Source organism: Atractosteus spatula, chromosome 27 (genome assembly GCF_055471065.1).
Source record: "Atractosteus spatula isolate fAtrSpa1 chromosome 27, fAtrSpa1.hap1, whole genome shotgun sequence".
NCBI lineage: Eukaryota > Metazoa > Chordata > Actinopteri > Semionotiformes > Lepisosteidae > Atractosteus > Atractosteus spatula.
The window spans coordinates 4,895,587-4,916,673 of NC_142732.1; the positions used below are offsets into that span (position 1 = coordinate 4,895,587).

Consider the following 21,087-nt stretch of genomic DNA (forward strand, 5'->3'; position numbering starts at 1 on the left):
CATACTTATGGCAGCTATCAAATACAAAGTACTGTGAAGTTCAACAAAAACCTTAAACTGATGTCAATGAGACAACCTACCAAAAACAAAACTACACTGTAAAAATGCATTTATATAACCTTAACATTCACAGTAATCTCTATTAAGAAACAAACCTTCTTAGCATACAGAACAATCTTCTGGAACTGCCCAGTCTCTGCAAAGCACTGGATGACCTTATTAGGAACATTTGCTCTCAGGTAGACACTGAGGGCGAGAGTCGGGTCCACTGACTTCACAAGGTCCCCCAGCTCCTCTGAGCACTCCAGCTGCATTCAATGGAAAAAGGCACTTAATTCCAACACTATAATGTGGAAGTTAGAAAGCACTTAAAAAACTTTTTTTTTAATAAAACGAGCTACCATATAACAGTGATTTTTATTTTAACTTTAATTTAAACTTTATTTTTTCCGAGATGACTAACAGAGTGGCTGTATTTTGCTCACCTTGTCCTCCTTCAGCCATTTTTCCAGCAGTTGTTTGCGGCCCTGCTGCAGGACAGGCCGGCACAGCTCCAGAGACTCAAACTTGTTAAGCTGCCCCTGGTCTAACAGGATCCCAAAATACTGGAGCAGAGGAGACGTCTGTCCAGGCTGGGCAGGAACGCTTTGGAATCGGCGAATAGTGTCTGGAGTACGCAAAATTCCCTGAAAGACAAACGGTGACTATATTTGAAAATGTATCTCTACACCAAAAGTGCAAAGCTTGTTTTAATCACTAATTAACAATATTCTAGATTCCCACCATAAAATACAGTTTCAGCCTCTCCAATAAAGACCAAAAGAAGGTCACAAAAACAAAGCTGTTAAGAAAGGCAGGTAAACTGATCGACTATGACAAAGACTACAGAGACGCTAAGAAATATCTTAAAACTATAATCGATATCCCTGTTACAACAAAAACATGCAGTCGGATCCTTTCATACCTTTGGTGCGTTTGCTGCTACTTTTGCAGCCTCTGAGTAGTTGCCTCCAGCAAAGAGGTTGTTGAACTTGCGGGCAAAAAGCTCTTCTGCCCCGGCTAGGTTATTGCGAACAGCCATGCGAAGGGCAAGATCAGGGTTCTGCAGGACGTTGGTGATGTAGGGGATGATGTTCTCCTCCTCAACACACACGGACAACACCTGCAATTCCAAATTAAGAGTCCTATATGAAGCAGCTACTAAATCACTTATAGCAATACCATTTCTGCACTCTCTTCTTAAACAGAAAGCACCTCTGAAACGATTTCTATTCAGAGAAAATGAAAACACACTTGCATATAAACAAATAAAAACACTGGCAAGTTCAAGGCCCCAGCTCAGTATCATTAGAAAGACTGCATGTATTGAAATTGAGCAATGATGACTATGTTACAAGACACTTTTTAAACACTACATGGAAATGAAAACTCTAATTAAGATGGGTGAAATGACCTTTAACCACATTTCACATTGGGTCCAACAGCTATAAGTCTCACACATTTGAGCCCATTTTCACATTTTCTATATGTTTTGTGTCATTTGATACAGATGCAATGTTTATTATAATTCACTTTTATTAATACAAACATTATTGGATGATAATTGCTATCTTACGATCAGTTTTCTTAGTTTGTAACAAATCATTGGTTACAGAGACATCACTTAAAATGAAGTTTATACAAAATTCTCACTTGTTACAAGCGTTTATTGCTGTAATTACTACTAATGAATAAGACTCTGTAAGCAACAGTGCAAATGTAACAGAACTTTACTCTGTTATACAAAATACACAATATGAACAGATTTATTGCAATATCAAGTTTGAATGAGATTAAATGATCATTTCTGAATGACTGAGTAGCTTCTCATTTTCTGTCTATCATTGACAATCATGTCAGCGACCATATATATACAAAACACGGCCTGAGTTTCTCAGAAATTTACATGAGCAACTCTTGTCTGACTTTGGTTACTTTGACAACACTGTTCAACTAGAACTTTTACAGTATTGGCCCCCTCTCAGGAAATAGTTTAGTGTCCTGCAGTGTTGGAGGAAAACCACCATGAAACCGCTGCAGCTACAACAGCATTCCCAGATGGTTCTCCCTAACTGGCCAAAACACAAACAGCAATGCCATTCAAGGATAAATCAGTACAAGCAAACCTAAATTTCAGACTTTAGCTACTCAAAGAGAAATACATACATTTTAGATTTTAATTCATAACCAAAATGTACATTGTAGCTTTGGTAATGTTTTAAGTATAGTAAGATTAAAATTCAACAACTGCAGAAAATCGATATTTTTGGGGGGGAAAAAAAAAGACTAAAAATACCCTCCCCCCACATTGGCAGAGAATGGAGTACTGCATAAAAACCACCTTAAACAAAACAGTTAATTGGCAATGCAATAACCCTGGAAATCATTACTACAGTAGGGGACAGGAGTAATGCCAGAGAGAAAAACACTCAACATTAAGAGTCAAGAAATAAGAAGCTGGTAGGACTGAAGATGAAAAGACAGAAAAGAATATAGAAAGTGTTTTGCAAAGGATTTATATTCCACAACAAAAAAGGAAGGCGCATTAAAGGGGGAAATGCTACAATAAGCAGATTAAATAAAAATGAAGTAAAGACACTCAAAATGGCCAACAGCAATTTAGTCTAAAATACTATAAACCGTAATTTACAGAAAGCATTCTACGAGCTTTTGTAACACGAAGCTTCAAGAAAAGAGCATCTATGTTAATACCCCATAAGAAAAAGACTGAACACAAATTAGTAAAACTGAGTATTATTTGTTCAGCAAAAAAAGAACAGACAAAAGGGATAGGCGACTTAAATTTATGCCTAAAGGAGATGAGCAAAACTTTCATTTGTTTTCCTGGCAAAGCAGGTTGTAAACTGGAGCTTGCACTGATGAAATATGACAGAAATCAAACATCTTATGACACGCAGTTTGAAAGGAGTAAAGATGTCACACCAGCTGACTCAAAGTGAAGGCCCAAGACTAAGAAGATTAGGATGCTTGCCACTGCCTCCCGCTACGAGTCACGTGCTGTTTTCAACTGCAGGCAGCTCTGCCGCAGATATTTTCAGGGATTCCATTATCCCAAGGTCGTTTCAACCCACCACGTGCCAAGCACTAACACATCAATGAGAATCCTGCAATTCCATCAAGCTTTTCTGCAGGACAAGTGAAGATTATGTGCATCTCCAGGTTTAAGTTGCACTTCCTTTAAAGTCTGTATTTATGTCGTACAGTTAAATTCTCAATAGATTTCTGGCTAGCTGTGCAAGGTGGACATGGAGTTTTAAGTGTGGAGCTATAACCAAGTATGAGCTGCAGAATGTAATTCCAAGCAAAAATGAAACAAGATCAATTTTAGCAGTGTATCGTTCAGTTAAGTACACAATGTTAAAATGAAAGTTGAATGCATTCTGCTGTAACATAATTCGATTTGAAGAAGCTAGGGTTTAAAATTCAAACAAGTGGTGAATCACAAGAAACCAACCCACTGTCGCAAGTCCGCATCATGCTGTGGACTGATTTTGCAATTCAGCCCCCGTTCACTCTCTGAGCACCCCGCCCTTGTCAGGATCAGCTTCCATGTGCTAAATATTTAATGGTCACCTGGCTTTGTTAGAAAATTATTAATCAGCTGGCAGGATCTGGTATCCCTATATAATGAAATCCAATAAACCTGTCTTTTAATTCTACCTATAGACCTTTTTTCTATTTCAGGCCATTTATCACAATTCTACATGTAATATTTATCAGATTTTGTGGAACTACACTTTTTATATCCTCTCATGCCTGCACAAAGAAGTTAACCTTTTAAAACAGCCTTTAGGTCACTCAGTCTAGTAACAAACACAGCCAACCTCTAGGAATTGTTGTAGGAGTGTAAAATTACTGAAAATGGTATCGAACATAAACCAGACAGATTGAACATTCTGTAGACAATTAAACTAAACTGATTGCTTTTATAAACTTCAACAGGGGTGTCTTGTCAGAGATAAGCCATTACCACAAATCATAATCTCAACAGAATACCAACGACACCAAACTTTGTTGACTCTGCACGTCAACAAAAGGCTCTTCTTTACCAATACACCACACATCTAACAGTGCCACTATTATACATTTGCAGCTTAAAGAAAAACTACCTGTCCTTTCCTGTTGACACCAATGATGCCAGATGTTGCTTCATGTGGGGCTGTAACAAAGATGGTCTCTCCGCTGATCCTGTTCATATAAATGCAGGTGCCGGTTTCCAAGTCATAAAGGTGGATATATCCATATTTGGTAATGAGAAATACAACATCTTGTTTGGCACTTATCTAGATGGAGAAAGAGCAATAGAACAAGTTTAACAAAAGATGGTTTTCAAATTTCAGTTCAAGACTGGGCTTAAATAAACATCTTTAACAAGTCTAAATGCAACCTCCTCACTAAAACAGAAAACATCAGTCACTTCATCGTTAAATCTTACACTAGGCCACTTTGACAAGCTTAAAAAGGGATTAAGCCCATTTCTATTTTTTCCCCACTATTAAAGATAACTGTAAAACAGCAAAAAAAGGACAATAAAATACTCTATAAAAATTGTTTTTGTTGTATCTGTTCAAATCATCTTCTACAGCAGAGTGTTACACCTGGTTTGGGTGCAGCAGAAAGCTCCCCTTGTCCACCCATAGCAAGATTAGCCATTTGTACCTGCATTGCAACAGGAAAGTCATTCTGTGCCTCTGGAGGGAAGAACACATCCACTGCTTTCTTTGGAAATGGCTGATTCCCTGTAGGTGGTGTTCCCACTTCAATGATGTGCAACTACAAGGAAAGAGGAAATTCAGAATTCCTGCTACCATTCTGCCACATTCAGCAGTCCTGGATGTTTTTCATATATAAGGAAGGGCTCATGCTTCAAAGATCATACTTCATGCATACTTTTTTACTTGTTTTCGTCAACATGAAGATGAAGACAGAAGTCTAAACTTATGAACACCTAGTTTTCCATACTTTAAGACTTCCTGAATGCTCTCAAATCTTACCTTTCCTCCCGCTTGACCTCGCACAGCAAAGCAAAACAGGGTGGATTCTTCAGCGTTTCCTTCCATTTTAAACTGAGCAAAGCCAGCTGCATGTCCCTCAATGGGCTGGGAAACCTTCCTATCCACGGAGTAAAGCTGCATCGCCCCCACAACACGGTTTTGCTATAATTGATAAACAATCCATATGAATGACTGATACGATCCAGTCAACCTTCATTACATGTCGAAAGAGTTGAGGACTATTTGTACTACAACCAAAAAAACAAATATGAAAGACGCATAGATCTGACACATAATCTGAGACACTGGAACCTTTAAAAAAGGCAGCCAATTTCACTGGCAAAACGTAGTGTTTAAGTTATAAAAAACTTACTGAAATAAAATGTAAAACTCAAGTTATACTTTGACCATGAATGTTTCACACAGCCTTATTAGAACTTGGGTACCTGTGCAGAAATGCCAATGAGCAGGAGCCACTTCTGCTTGGCATCAGTGCGGTAGTTGATTATCTGGCAGCCTGCAAGACTCGAGTGCCGATCAAAGACTTTAACTGGCTGGGAGTCTCCCTCCATGCTCCAGTGATAGACGGCATTGTCTGTCACTAGTGCAACCGTGTTCAGAGAGATCCACTTCCAAAAGGTGACATCATCTGTCATGGTGTGGGCCTTCATCTTGCTCTTCATCTCAATGTTAAAAATCTGAAGGGTCTTTGCAGCTGAAAGTCATGTAATAACAACTGTTAAAATTAATAGCACACAACAGGACTAACTGAATAAAAAAGGACAAACACATACAAACAATAGATCTGACTAAAGAAGATACCAAATTCTTACTTGAATACCAAGAGTCAAGCTAGAAATATTGGGAGCCATGGTTGGATATGCATCGGGCAAGGCACCATGACTCCAGATTGCACAGCACTTTATAGTTTACCTTTCTCAACAAAAAGCACAGCAAATGTTTATAGACAACTATTACATTCTAAAGATCTGCATTCAGTGAAACGATGCTTATGAGGCACATCCAGATAAAACGTATAGAATACATATGACAATCTATTGAAAGGTTTGCAATTAATGTTATGTTCTCAACTGGTGACTATCAGCATACAGACTCACCTGAAGCTTACAACTCCCTGCCTGTTAATTGAATAATTGCTCATTCTTGTGAAACTTATCAGGAAATCAAGACATCTGAGTTTCTGAACAATTATATATACTAAGACACACCTTGAAAAAAAAACTTTACCTGCTGAAACTACAAGATCTAAAGGAATTCAATTCCAAATATTCTTCACGTTTTCTGTCACATACATCAACACATTACAAGATTAAATCCATTACAATACTTAATCAGATCTCACCATATAATTTTCTGTGACTTGGTTTAATAAATTTAATGATTGCATGTGTGCATGTGATTATTTTGTCCCTCAGATATTCATACAATTTATTTCTACAAACTTTAAGGTCTATATCATTAAGAAAAAGTAATCAGACTCTAGTCTGAATGCAGATTGAATGAATAAACAACACAAAACACTTTCACAGAGATGGAAATAGCTGTAAATCCTGGGGTAATTTAAAATTAAGGGGAGTTAATTGAAGGAATTAAGATGAATAAATATTCCAGAAAGGCATACATTCATTAATTTAACAGGTGCTTTCATCCAAAGCAAAATACATTTGTATCTACAAATATATTGGGGTACTTTACTGAAGAAATTTGGGTGACTTTATAATTTGAGTCCCAAGAGCATTTTAGGTAAACATGAGCAAAGTGCTTTCATATTTTTAGGAATAAAAGGATTTACCTATTGTTCTGACAGAGTATCAGAATACAAATCACAATTAAATATTAAAAAGTTTCTGCTGCTGTTGTATTACACCTCTATTACAAATGCCAAATGCAAAATCCATTGCCACCAAATCAATTTTTTTAAATAGCATGACTTAAAAACTAAATATAAATATTACAGGAAACGGACTGCAGCTCCATTTTAGAATTTTACATCACCACTAAGTACAGAGTAGATCAGGCTACATAAGAATTATGATCTAAAACAGAAAAAAGACTGAACATTTGATCTTTTCCCAACTGGAAGGTCCAAGGGTTTAGATGTAAACCAACTCAAAGGATCATGGGAAAATGGCAATCAAAATAATTTACATGAATAACATTTCCATCCCAAACAAATATAAAGATCACTTGTACAGCTAATCAACTTAATGCCAACATTCAAGCTATAAAAATTGTGAAAGTTAAATCCTGCTTAGTTGTCTATTTCAAATTTAAGTAAGCCTGCGTTATAATAATGACACCCTGTAAAGCATTTCTCAAACATTTATGGTTAGCTAAACACATTTAACTCCTTCAGTGATGACAACAGTTTATAACTGTTCTATATATGTATGAGAGACATAATTCGATTGTTTCAGGATTTTAATGCTTATGGTAATTTTCCACATGTGAAGAAACAGTTGTTGCAGATAGAACCATTATCCTGAAAAAAGATGCTTACAAAACATTCTAGAGTAAATATCATAACCAGTATAATCCATCTTTATTGCATTTAATTAATAATAACCTTGTAAAAAGGCCAACAGTCTTAAAAAATAATTTCCAAATGTTATAAAAAAAAACTCACTAGACCTTCAAGAAAACAGACTTCAATAGCCTTGACGGTTCTCGGCCAAATCCAGACTGATAAAACTCCAATCAAATAAGCTTAGGAGATCGTGATCTCAGCCAAAAATAGGTTTAAACTATAACGTAAAAGCTACCACAAAGAACTTTAATTACCACTGCAACATAATAACAGAAACACTCAAGCAATACAGAATTTTGTGGACACCACTACAGGTTGGTGTAGTGAAGGAGAGGTCAAATTAAAGGGCTTAGATACAATTTGGAGTCTTCAATCATGTATTTAGCAACCATGCCCAACCAATTCCCCTAGTCCTGTTGAGATGCAGGCACTATTTGATTGCATATTTTTACTCTTCAGCTTGTCATATATGCACACAACCTAACCAATGTGTATCTGAAATATGTCTGCATTTTTTTTAAACAGGAATACAACTTCCACAATTTATTGTACATAAATTTTAACTCACCGTCTGCATATGCATAAGAAAGCAGGAAACAAAAACAAAAAACAAAACAAAAAATAAAAAAAGACAAAGCAATTATGACAGAAGGACAAAAAATTCAAATTTAACTTAAACTTTCATAAAGGTATAATTTTGACTAAAATGAGTAGCAAGACAAGTCTATATTGTGCCAATCCAAACTACTTAAGAAACCAAAATAGAAAATAGCTGTACGTGAGCACATAAAAACAGGGTGCAGCAAAGACAAGAGCAATGCTGGTCTCAAGTTAAAAAAATACATTTAAAATACACAATGTGAGATGTTGATTAAAATAACTTGTCTAATATGTTTAATGAAAAAATTAAATGGTAGACAGCTAAGTTTTTAAAAGGTGAACTTTGCAAAATAGTAACAAGCAATGAAAAATGCACCACACACTGTAAGGTTTAAATAACTACATCAATTTTATGAATAATTACATAAGCCTAGTACATTATTGTACTTGGCTAAATTAAAATGCAAAGACAGCACTGGGTACAAATGCAGTCCTACCTTTCAGTGCGATGACTTTGCTGGCAGGGTTCATGATGGCACTGTCAGCAGAGATAGGACGGCGAATTGGGTTGTTGGGATCGTTCATGTCGATGATGACCACCTGCGCCTGCTCCCCGACTTTTTCCCGGATGCAGATGAATTTGTCCGACTCCATAGTTAGGGTGCTGAACCCAATGTTTGCTGGGTTGATACCCAGGTTCTGGAGCTACAGAAAAAGAAAGAATGGATCATAATGAATTCATATGTCCTTGGATTATTTTACAAGCGCCGACTGTGTGATTGTAAAAGGGAGTTCAGCTCCGTATCTTCTGATGAGAAGAACTGTAAAGAAACTCATTTGGACTAGCACAAGCCTAGGCAGCATATTTAACATTTTCCAAGATCCTGTAAATCTTAAATCCATTCCCGATACATGAAGGGCCACATTAGACATGCTACCAATTTATGTATCCATCACAAAACAAAATTTACAGTCAGGTTAATCTGGAAGCCACCCAGAACAGAAAACTGCTGCCTATCTGCAGGTACTCAGGAGGACTCTCCAGGCTGCAAGGTCAAGAGAGCAACAGTCATGATTATCTAACACATCCAGAACTCCACCTGACAGAGCAAGGGTGGACAAGGACAAGACGATGATGCTTAAGAGTGTTAAAAGTAAGGACTGCGGTTTAGGCCAAATACTGCAGAGGTGTTAACAAAAAGGGGAACAAAATGGAATGGCACAGAAGAGGAAACACTTAAACTTACAAAAAATCTGATATGCTTTAAAACAAAGAGGACTACTAAAAGGAAACAGTTTCTGAGGTGAAAAAAGCATTCGAAAGCTGCTGGATATGAAGAAAAGAAAGTGCTAAATACAGATCTAAGTCATTTTTTACATCACTTACTCTTTATCACAATGAACTTGAATGGCTTTTTTTTGGGGAGAAAAAAGGGCAAAAAGACCATACTGTTGAGCCACAAACTCTATACAAGTTCTGGTCGTGCTTGATAAGGCTAAGTAATACATAGCTGCCTCCATGATACTACAGTGAAGAACACGATGAGTTAACCCCCAAAAGATGACAGGCCTGCAGGACACCAGATTAGATACTATGACAGATGCTTCTGAGGCAGAACTCAACTGTAACGTCCTTCTGTTAGCATACAACTAGTGACAGGTCACCTTCTTTGGCACAGAAGAATGAAAACCAGAACAGCAATGTGTGTTTTACATATACTACCCTGTACAGATACTAGTTTATAGCGTATGAATTGTCCGCCTTGATCCCTATTGTTCAGATTTGCTTAAATTAATTCTGGGCAGAACCAAAAAAGGTAAAAAGCAGTCACCACATGCAAAATTGCATCCAATAATTTAGGAGATATTAAAGTTTTCTTTATTTTGAAAATAAATCCTACTAAAGCAAACATGATTAAATGTATTTTCTATAGGCAAATCAAACAATGGCCAAAGAAACATGGGTGTTATACATTTTATACCCAAATATCTTAGCCAAGATACCTAACAGTCTGCCAGAGCACAGGCAGAGCTCTGACCTAGGCGTTAGTCATCTGGGTTTGTCGACTTTGTGCTATTCATCAAAATTAAAATTACCTGTGGAGATCTCCATGACGCAGGTGAACTATGAAAATAACTAATAAGCTGTCATTATACTAAAAAGCATCCAAAACCAGCTGCTTTGGATAACAGAATACGGATATGCAGTAGTGGGAAATTAAGATTTAAATGCAAAACATGCTGAAAGAGGTGTCATACTTTATACTAAAAAAAGAATAAATTATGACTATCACAGGAAAGCACAGAAGGCAATATTACCTGTACCATAAACATCTGCTACTCCTATGGCACTCAGTAACTAACCACCCACTTTACATAATATTTTATGGCAGTGAGGGATTTAGAGAATAAAATGTCATGAGATATTCCATACAGTATTGCCATACCCTTTTAAAATGTATACACTATAAGCATGAGAGAAACTTTAAGAGTTAAGTCTTCTCAAATTCATTCATCCTGTAGTACTTTAGGGCATTGGTGCCCCAAATGTCTAAGTGATATCACAATGTTCATTATGTGCCACAGTCACCGTTGCCTAAAGGGTAGGTCTGACATTATGACTGATTGCTAAAGAAGTCCGAGTCTATTACGCCATTTTAAAAATTCTGAGTTGGATAGTATTGTTCAAACATTTTCAGAAAGGCACTATATAAATGTATTAAATTCAAATATAAAAATACAGCACACCGAACACAAGAGACCAGTGCTCTAACACATTCTATCGGTGGGCATTCCTGTGTCTAATGCTCAAAAACTACAAAGTAACATTCATACACAACATCTAGGTGTTACACAAAATAAATAAAATAAAGGAAAAATGCAGGTGGAAATAGGGCTGAGTGCAAAGAGGTGACAATTCCAAAGCAACTTCCGCTTGCAGAACAACAGTGTTGTGGATTCACCTGCAGTGAAATTGCAAAGGATTAAAAAAAAAACTCCCGATGCCACATGTAAAAGTCCCTTAGAAGTACACATTAATATTTTAATACTGCATTTTACGGCAACAACCTTAATTAGGTCACATTTGTGAAACACAGAGAAATGGAGGTTAGGTTACCCCATTAAAGTTTAGGCAGAATACCTTTTTTGAAAGGCCTTTCCATATTAACCAGCTCTGTGCTCCTTGTGTACATATATATATACACACACACAAAAGAGAACCACCAAATTTCAGTCAGCTAAAACAAACATACTTCTAGGCAAGGCTTAAAAAAGTGTCAACTTGGCAATCAATAGAACTTAGAGCCTCACCCTTACTCCACCCACATTCTTCCTCCTCCTTGTAGAGGAACATGCGAAGGAACACGTCAACATGGCATGTACTACACTCACTGCTTCCTTGGCTATCTCTACAATACAAGAGCATAACTGCAAGGTAAGAAAAGAACATTCAGATCAGACCCACTCTTTAAAGGAACTAGATTCTTTGACACTTATAGGAAAACAGTATTAAGTAAAAAACCATGCTAGGTCTCCACATGTCTACAGCTTTAAGAAAGAGCTGGGCAAATGGTAAATATGTATTCGGTGCTCAAAATCTCCATTATTCATTCCCTAAGATGCACATGTATTAAAGAACATAGCTGTCTCGGTTCTCAAAGACCTTTACATCAACCAGGACTGTCTTTGTCATCAACACAAAAAGGTTTTGCACTTTCCCAAAATCGAAAAAAACATACTATTGCCTAAGAACAACAGTCTTTAGCAAATCCTCGTTATATAATTTTCAAGTCAATTTTAAGACACAGTTAATAAAGTGCCTTAACAGAGGTATCTTTTATGTCCAAAACAAATCCCCATTTACCAAGACCTTGTTCCTTTACAATGCCTTCAGTTTTAAAAGAGACCGTAGGGAAAAATACATTACAATTTAAAACGTTAAGCAGCAAAAACATCCATTTTACAGCAGCACCGTAGATTACACAGAGCTGTATCCAAGCAACAGCAGCAGTCAGATTTACCATAAATAATCCCTGCCTTTTCTTGCAAAGAACACCATCTGCCAAAGATGCTGATGATATCACACATGACATCACTGTGACGGCACTCTCTTTGATTGGCTGGAGGGAATCCCTGCCCTTAGTGACATTTGCTTGAGGGAATCCAGCAGCAAAAGTAATACTTACTGATTAAGCAAGAACAATATTACAATGTTGCAAGTGCTTGGAGCCAGTAGTGATTCACTGCAAATCCAACTGCTACATAAAGAAAATTACTCAGCATGCTTCAACGAACTCTAATTGCAATACTACAATGCTTCTGTTGAAGATAAGTCTTATTAAATATCACAATAAAATTCAATTGTGATGACAGAAGAATGTGCACATCCAGATTCCCCCACTTATGAGAAAAAAACATTCATAAAACATGTTGTTAAAGCGACCCCAGGATACTGTGCTACAGGAGCTGTAATCCTTCAGATGAGATGTGAAAGTGAGGTTACTGGCTATTTCACCATTTACAATCCCACTGGACTTTTTGAAAGAGTATGGGCATGCATCCCAGTGTTCCAACTAAATTCAAATAAATCATCACTTAAATTCCATTCCTGAAGTAATTTCCCACTTCTTTGCCTAATATTGTGTGACAGCTCCATTACACATTACCCAAATAAACACTTCACTATAGAGGTAAATTCTAATTAAACTAACAGATTCCATGGATATTACAGCTAAAGTAAATGTATCTACTCAGAAAATGGACAACAGAACATGAATCTGGTTAACCTTCAAGCACACAAGTGCATTCCTGAGTTTAACACTTCAATCATTCTTGAAAAAGGCACCTCGTCAGCTAAAAACCACAACGACATTTCTAAGTTCAATGTACAAGGAAGGATGTTAAAATGCTGAGGCTGCAGCCCTCCACTGCAACAGTCCATAACAGGAAGCCAGCCATTGTTCCTTTGGTTAAAACAACACTTTCACGCAGGCTCAGTTCAATCATGTGACAGCACACATGACAAACGTATAGAAATTCACTCCCGAGAGAATTTTGAGAAAGTGATGATTTTGTGGTTTGCAGATTTCTTCGGAAGCACATCTGAAGTTGTGCCACATACAATAACCTCAACAGTCAAGTCAAGGGAAAAAAATTGTTTCAAAAGGCATCGTAAGGTAACCAGGTAAGAGACCAAAGTTACACTACTAAGCAGTCTCACATGATCTGTTAACATCATATTCCATTCCTGGAGATCGTTTAGGACTGCAAGAAAATGCATATGCCTAAGCTGGACCTTGGCAAAGGAAGGAAAGATGAGGTTAAAGCCGTCTCATCTTCAGATTTAAATAATTAAAAGGTACAAAAATTACAAAGTTACTTAATATATGTGAGCTACAAAAAGCAGGTAGTGGTATTACTCACATTGCAAAAAAAAAAACTTAATAACAAGTTAAGTTTTTAACTTTGGATAATAAAATCATACAAATGACAGACAGCAGAACATTTCACATATGTTACAGAAAATTATCATCAATGTAAAATGTTCTGATGAAACTAACACAAAAGTAAGATGTCTAAAAAATGTACAAATCACCCCAAAGGAAAAAAAACTGAAACCTCCCACTTTGTTGTTAAAATAAGACATGCATATCCGAGCAAGATTAAATGAGAAAAATCTAAGCACTCTACTAGCTTGGGCTGCCACATAGTTAAATAACTTTCTTTTATTCAGTTTCTGTATGACGCCTTTCAGTTGGTTACACAGCCATCTGCCCCAGCCAGTGCCCAAATCTAAAAACCAGGCACATGCCGAGCTGGTGATGGCAAGAGGGATTTCTTTACAGTACACTTCCCAGCATCCTTATCCCTGGGAGGCAGCCAGGAGCTGTTGGACCCTCACTCTTGCAATGTCAGATACAATCAAGGCCCAGGAAAAGATGTGAGGAACTTCCAGGCCAGCAGTGGGCTCATGAAATGTCATCCTGTTAGGAATGATGCATTATTAATAGCAGAAAAGGACATAGCCAATGTGTCTACTGAAAAGCACATCAGATGTTTTTTTTGTAGTTTTAAGATATTGGAACCATTCTTAATATAATCACAGATTTATCATGTTACGATCACTATACAGCACTTAAAAGCCTCTGTAGGGGAAATAACTAAGGATGCTGCAAAAGGTCCTTTTCTAAAACACGTAAAGACAAAGGAGAATCATTTTCCTTTAAATTTAATTAGCAATTATGTTCTAATCGAAAACTGAAGTTTAATTTAGCTTTAAAATGACAAGAAAATTTAAATGAGATGCAATCTATAAATTACAATCTTAGTAAGCAAGTTTAGCCCACTAAACCCCATTCATGGAGTTTGTATCTAGAGACATGATATGTCCACAGTTTCCCTTTGGGCACCTATCCAGCAAAATGACCTTGACATTCCCAGCAGAAAAAACATTTGCCTTTTTATAAATGGAGGCCTCATTCTATTTTAATCACAAAGCAATCAAGACTAACCCACATTGCACATCAAAGGGTTTTAGTCACACCAGCAAAATATACAATGGACGCTTCACATAAAAAAATTAAATCTGTAATGAAAATTTTCATTAATCTGCCAACTTCTCCTATTCACACATCCCAGTCCTAACAGGCGGCTGTACATTTTGCTTAAAAAGCAAGGTTGCAGTTCAAACTCCTGCTGTTCAAAATTATACTGCAAGCTGGAATCTGAAAGCTAGAACTCAGATTTTATGCATAATTTCTACCAAGAGTAAAAAGGTTCTGCTACAAACATGTAATTCCTCAGACAGAGCACTTGCTATTTCCTCTTCATACACTACCAACACTCCTACAATTCTACATACTGAGGCACTTTTAAATGCCACACCAAGAACAAAAAAATGAATTCTAAATTCTAAATAATTAAAATTGCCAAGACACCATCTTGATGTTTTTATTTTTAAAGTTGAGAATCAATTCAATATAAACAGGACCAATCCTTGGAGACAGGTAGCATATTACTGTCATTACTGAGTCTGACCTGTCATTAGCATAAAACCCTATGGTCAAGAGCACTAGGTGCTTCCATTGATAGTTTGCAAAAGCAAACAAAGCTATTTCAAACAATTCATTTAAAACTGTACAATAACTGTTAGGTTTCTATATAAAGGCTACTTTTCCTTGAGATGGCTAAACTTTCTCCAACTAACAAGAGGGTTTAAACATTATATCCACAGCATTAGAGTGAAATTAGTGCTTCCCCAAGGAAAAATTGTTGTTTCTCAAGCAATTTGCATACTACATGAAAAATAGATTTTAGGTGTTTAAAGAAGTACATCCAAAAAGAGTAACCTATGCATTTCACAGAGACTTAATGCATATTGGTTACTTTAAATCTTTTTTAAAAATCTGAATTTTACCTGGGTTTTGAATTGGGCTCAAATCATGTTATGGAAAAAATTGCACTGTGATCCAAATATTATCAAAGAATATAAATGTAATAAATGCAACATGTATATTAAAAAGGAATCTTAAATCTGGCCCTGGAATACTTCTGCTACTGTTTAAAAAACTAACTAAACCTTATAACAAAGTTCAATACCTATCAAAATAACATCTCAAGCATACAAGCAAATAGAATTAAAAATATTAATTTGACTATTCTCTACATGCAAGTCACAGCAAATGTAAGGCTTGTGTTCTATAGATTTATGAAAGATTGATGGAATATATTTGTTTATTCTTAATATATTTATAAATTAAATGCACACTCAAAGAGATTGAAAACTATTTCAAACTACATATTGATTTTGATTTCAGCAGCAAAAAAATGGAAAAGGGCTTCATATATATTAATGCTCAATATACCTGTATACCGAATGCAACCAATGATATATATTATGATTCACATTCTCAAATGTCAGTAAATGACTGCTCATATGCTCAATAGGTTCTACAAAAACAACCTAGATAACTGGAACTAGAAAAGCAGGTCAGATGCCTCATCCAAAAAACAGACCCAAAATTAAGAATAAGTTGATGAACAAGTAATTTAGGCAACAGAATAATTCTCTCCTATTCTCTCCTATACTGATTTAAAATGATTTTCAAAAACATATGCTAAATTTATACAAGTGAAATGACTAATCCAAGTGCACAATTTTGGTGATAATTTCCAACTACAAACCCTTCTCCATAGAAATTAAAAACTATCAAAACAACCTCATTACAGCTGACTTGTTACAATCTCACTTGTACTTAGGTGAGATGTTTAAATATTTGTTATATCGATCCTGGCTAAAATTTACAGACTGTAAATATAACAGGCACTGCTTGAGTCATGTTACTTTAACAGGGTTTGATTCTCCACACATCTAGAAAATCTTCTAACTCATTGGGATGGCTTGTGACAGCAGTGTGCTTCCAGAGTATCCAGAGTCACATCTTGCATTTTATCAAACAGGAGAAAAATATATAACCTTAGCAGAACTTTAGATGTTCCAGCTAAGCCAACAGAATATCATAACAGTTCACGGAACAGGATGAATGACACTGACCTCCTACACAAATGTAATAAATGCACAGAAAATAAATCCATATAAGCAATTAACAGTCTGTTATATGCAAATGACAGCTGTCATATGATATTTGCGGTTAACTAATATGTTACAAGTCCAAGATAAAATCATATTTCTTATAATTTTCATGCAAAGAAGACTTACTTTTTAATTTGATTTCTAAACCACAGAAAGAATTCTGACAGTTACTGTGAATAATTCCTACAGGTTCTCTGAACAGTGTCCATACATTGAACATGCATGGTTAACTTCTGTTGGTGGGACTGTCTTTTAGCACACTGCCTGATGACACCAAAGGAAATTCTGAATTAGGAGAAAGAAAAATCTGGGAGCTCCTTAAGACAGAATCCTTGCTAAAGATACGGATTTGTTCAAGGTCAGGCTATAGAGAAATGGCACTTTAGAAGTTAATGTTCCTGTTCAGCTAAACCAAGTAGCAGAAAATGAGTTGGAGAAAATAATTATCCTAATTCCTGCATTCGCTACTATTAGGTATAGAAATTCAAGTAGCAACACGAATGAGCTTCACGAAGCCACCAACAGTTAAAATCAAAGGCCACACATAAACACGTCCAGTGTCAGAACAGAAAATAAAGCAATACAACGATTTACTGACCTACATTTTTTTCCAATCAATGAACCAAAAGAAAAATCACCCAGTAAACAACTTGATCCTTAGCCCCAGAACAAATGCATGCCCACCTTAAAGAACCCAGAGCTATTTAGTTAATTCACTGGCCAATGTAACAAAAAATCCTAGTGGCTTTCACTTCCTCATCCACACACAGCTACAAAACGACATGGTAACAGTTTTCTACTGTTAGGTGTGGTGGGTCAAAGTTTCATCCATTCATTCACTGAGAGCTGAACTTGCATGGCTACCAATAAGAAGAAAAATGCATCTCAATCGACGATTATGAAATGTACTCTTTAATAGTACCACGCTGCTTGCACCCGTTTAAATTTTCACAAAACAAGTAAAAAGCATAAGTGTTTATTATTCTGCTTAAAAACAAATACGTTAAGACTGATGTCCCATTACATTTTTTGACTAGATCACTACTACACAATTATACCTACTCAACCCCTGCTTAAATATGAGTAAAACCTGCAATGTAGCTGTTACATTAAGATCACTATAGGGCAAAGTTCCCGTCTGACTCTTGTGCATGAACTCATCACCTTGCGATATAGTACAAAAAAGTCCCGTAAACATCAGAGGCATCAGCGCTTAAAGGTTAAGTGCTTTCGCCCCCTAAAACAACTCTTTGCTCTACAGACCCTTACAAAGGCCTCTTTCTGAACGTGTGTCACTCTCCCACTTCAACTCAGAAATACCCAAGGTACAATTTACACACACACGCACGCAAAAAAAAAAAGACACCAGCTCGGATCTGTCCATAAACAAGCTTTTCAACTCTGCTGCGAACACCTTAAGCACTCTCCTACTTAACACCAGCTTTAATAACAGACATTTTTCGGGTGTCGCACCGGCATGTTTGACCACTAGAGTTGTAGTTGTGAAAAGCGCTGCAAGGCGTGTCTCCCCCCCCCCAGCACCTGCTCGGATTGAAACTCTCCGGCCCGGAGTCACTGCGAGGCCGTGTACAGCAGTACGGCAGGGTTACGTGGGAAGATACGAGCTCTCACGGCAAGTACTTCCCGATACAAAGCTGTCCATACGCGGCAGCAGAAAACGAAACGGTTGTTCATTTAACAAAAAAAAATAAAAATAAAAATAAAAATAAAGACCATTCGCCTATCGTTGCTAGTTCACACGATTCCCTTTAAAACCGCGGGGGGACGACATTTAATTTTTAAATTAATGCATTTGACCCGATGCAGGGCCCTCGGACCAACCAGAGAAATGGTGTCAGAACTACTGCGATCGCGTTGACACCCCGGTCCTCGATTTCGGTCCCCACCAGTCCGTGAGGGAGGACAGGGGACCTCGCTAGGACGGAACGGAGGACTTTTGGAGAGACTCGTAACAGGAGCCGCCGGGATGTCACAACTTAACACCAGGAATTAACTAAAGCTACAGAGACGGGGGTCGTGGGAGGGGAGGAGGTCGTTTTTCATTTCACTGCGTTTTTAAACTGCCAACTTCTCGCCAAGCGCTGGGGCGCTTTTCTCCCCAGCTAGGGCCGCGCCAACAGCGACTCCCCGGCGGGTCCGGCTCCTCCACTCCCTCCCTCCCTCGCTTTCTTTCATACCTGCAGGTGCTCCTGGAAGCGGATAGGCAGGATCTGAGCCATGGCGGTTCCTCTCTGCTCTCTCACTCCTCCTGAATCTCCCTGCTCCTCGCTACGGCTTCTTCACTCAGGTCCGAAGAGGACGCAGCCACCGGAGGGTCCGAGAGCGGGGTTGACAGGGATTCTTCTCGTTGCTGTAATGTCGAAATTTTCGGGGGCGTCAACGCGTGTGTCAGTTCTGCCCGCCCGTAAGGGTGTAAACTTGGCGCTTGGGATTTTTTTTTCGTCCCCCTGAATGAAGAGCAAGCGGCCGCAGCTCTCAACTCTCGGAAACCCGCAATGGCGGCGGAAACAGCTCAGGAGAGAAACACTCCGGAAACGGGGTCCTGGACCTCGGCGTAGCGGAAGGATACGCCTCACAAGAAGGCGAGGATCTACCAAGAACAGTCTCAACGACCGCAGTCCCCTCTTAAAAGTAGAGCGGCTTTTGTAGTCAAGGAGGAGAGATTATTCCAAATACTGGGTTGAGATTATTTTGCGCAGTGTGCTTTTTTTTTTCTTCTTCCAAGGAGGCAAGCGACTGCTGGAACTATTTCTTTACGATTCGCCCTTTGATTTTTGCCACATCATTCGTCCTCGTGAATTTACGTCACGTCCGGAACAAACTTTTTTTTTTTACAGTTCCTCAGCGAGTCTGTAGGGGTGTCATCTCTTTAAAAAGGTTGCTCTGCCCTTTGGTGGTAGTTCACAGACGATTAAAATCGAAAAAAAAGAAATGAGCAGTTTCGAGCTGTATAGTTTCAGACCAAACTGAACTGAAATCGACTTAAAAGGAACCTCACTTTGAACCAAGTGTGACAAAACGCATATTAATAATGAAGCTTAATAATGAAGCTGTTTTCCCAGACTATAAAACGGCTAGAGCCAGTTGTCAACGATTCTTCTTTAGAGTAAGACTACAATGTCCTGGTATTAGGCGTAAATATCACGAAAATAACATTAAATGAGGACAATAATGGGCCCTCTGTATTAATATTTTAAACGTTATTATTTTTTAAAAAATAACTGGCACCGAGTCTTTGCCTAATCATAATATGGGCGTAAACATCCCATTAGATTTTAAAGTACGATTTAAGAATACACTTTTTAAAAAAAAGATTACATCATGCACTTCAAATTTCCGAGTCAGTGCTTCTCCTTGTCCTGACCTTGCTACGCTGAAACCCTTTTTATTTAAGTGTGGCTGTTCACATTTCTGACTGACGGTGTCTTCACGTACATTGCGTGGTTGTGTCAGTAAGCTAATTTGCAGTACTGCGAGTTTTTACTCATTTCACTGGTGAATTCGACCCAGGCGATGCGTATACGTTTAAGCATACTGTGCCCAAAGCCCGGCAGGAAGCTCCGGACAAGCGAGGTGACATCGCGCTCCTGTCAAAAAGCTGTCATTACATGTCAGCATTACTGGACCTGCTCAGCACAGCAAACTCGGCTCCCGCCGATGTGATGATGTTGCGCAGTGATCGAGAGCTGAAGCAGTATTTATAGCCACGAAGATCGTTTTCATTATTCCTTTGGGAAACAGAAGCTGCCTGTGGCTCCAACCCAAATATAGCTATCAAGGTCAGAATGCAAATAACGGGGGGATTTCTCTAATAAGACATGCAATACCGTTAGCGAAGAAAGCAGACCCGTCTTAAATATACCATCAGTAGTCTATGGGAAGCATGCATAATGTTACTTGTATTTTAAATAGGTGTGTTGAGGGTTTGAGCTGCGTTATTCTTCTGTGATGAGTATAGTACACATTGCTCTCATAATTCATCAAAATGACAGGTGCTCAGGTTTTGCGATTTTGAGTCGATTTAAAAATGTTAAAATGAGACAATGTAGAATCTATGTGGTGTAAACAGCTGTTCATGAAAAATGCTTTAAGTAGCACAAGAATAGAGAACGATACGACTGGGTAATAAAGATCACCTGGTTGCTTTTAGCACAACTGAAGGTGGATTTTCTGTGAAAAAAAAACCTGTCTGAGGAATGAGATCAACAATGAGCAGACCAGTCCAGAAGAAGCAGGAACCCAGCTCTCTCTGACAGATTCATATCCAGGAA

The 21,087-nt window shown here is 37.8% G+C and overlaps 1 protein-coding gene across 2 annotated transcripts in view; it reads right to left on the reverse strand.

The window, feature by feature from the left end:
• The window catches only part of LOC148814231 (clathrin heavy chain 1), a 34,781-nt gene extending 15,076 nt beyond the window's left edge, over positions 1-19,705 (reverse strand). The window contains exons 1-9 of one of the 2 annotated variants that reach the window (XM_088906768.1): positions 18,994-19,705; positions 8,700-8,907; positions 5,501-5,769; positions 5,055-5,216; positions 4,720-4,833; positions 4,170-4,343; positions 965-1,162; positions 486-686; positions 156-308 (exon numbers count right to left, since the gene is read on the reverse strand). In XM_088906768.1, the coding sequence (XP_088762894.1) occupies positions 156-308; positions 486-686; positions 965-1,162; positions 4,170-4,343; positions 4,720-4,833; positions 5,055-5,216; positions 5,501-5,769; positions 8,700-8,907; positions 18,994-19,035 (1,521 nt within the window). In that variant the 5' untranslated portion in view covers positions 19,036-19,705. The remainder of the gene's footprint in view (positions 1-155; positions 309-485; positions 687-964; positions 1,163-4,169; positions 4,344-4,719; positions 4,834-5,054; positions 5,217-5,500; positions 5,770-8,699; positions 8,908-18,993) is intronic. The other variant, XM_088906767.1, reaches the window with a different exon arrangement.
• Between the last annotated feature and the right edge of the window lie 1,382 nt (positions 19,706-21,087).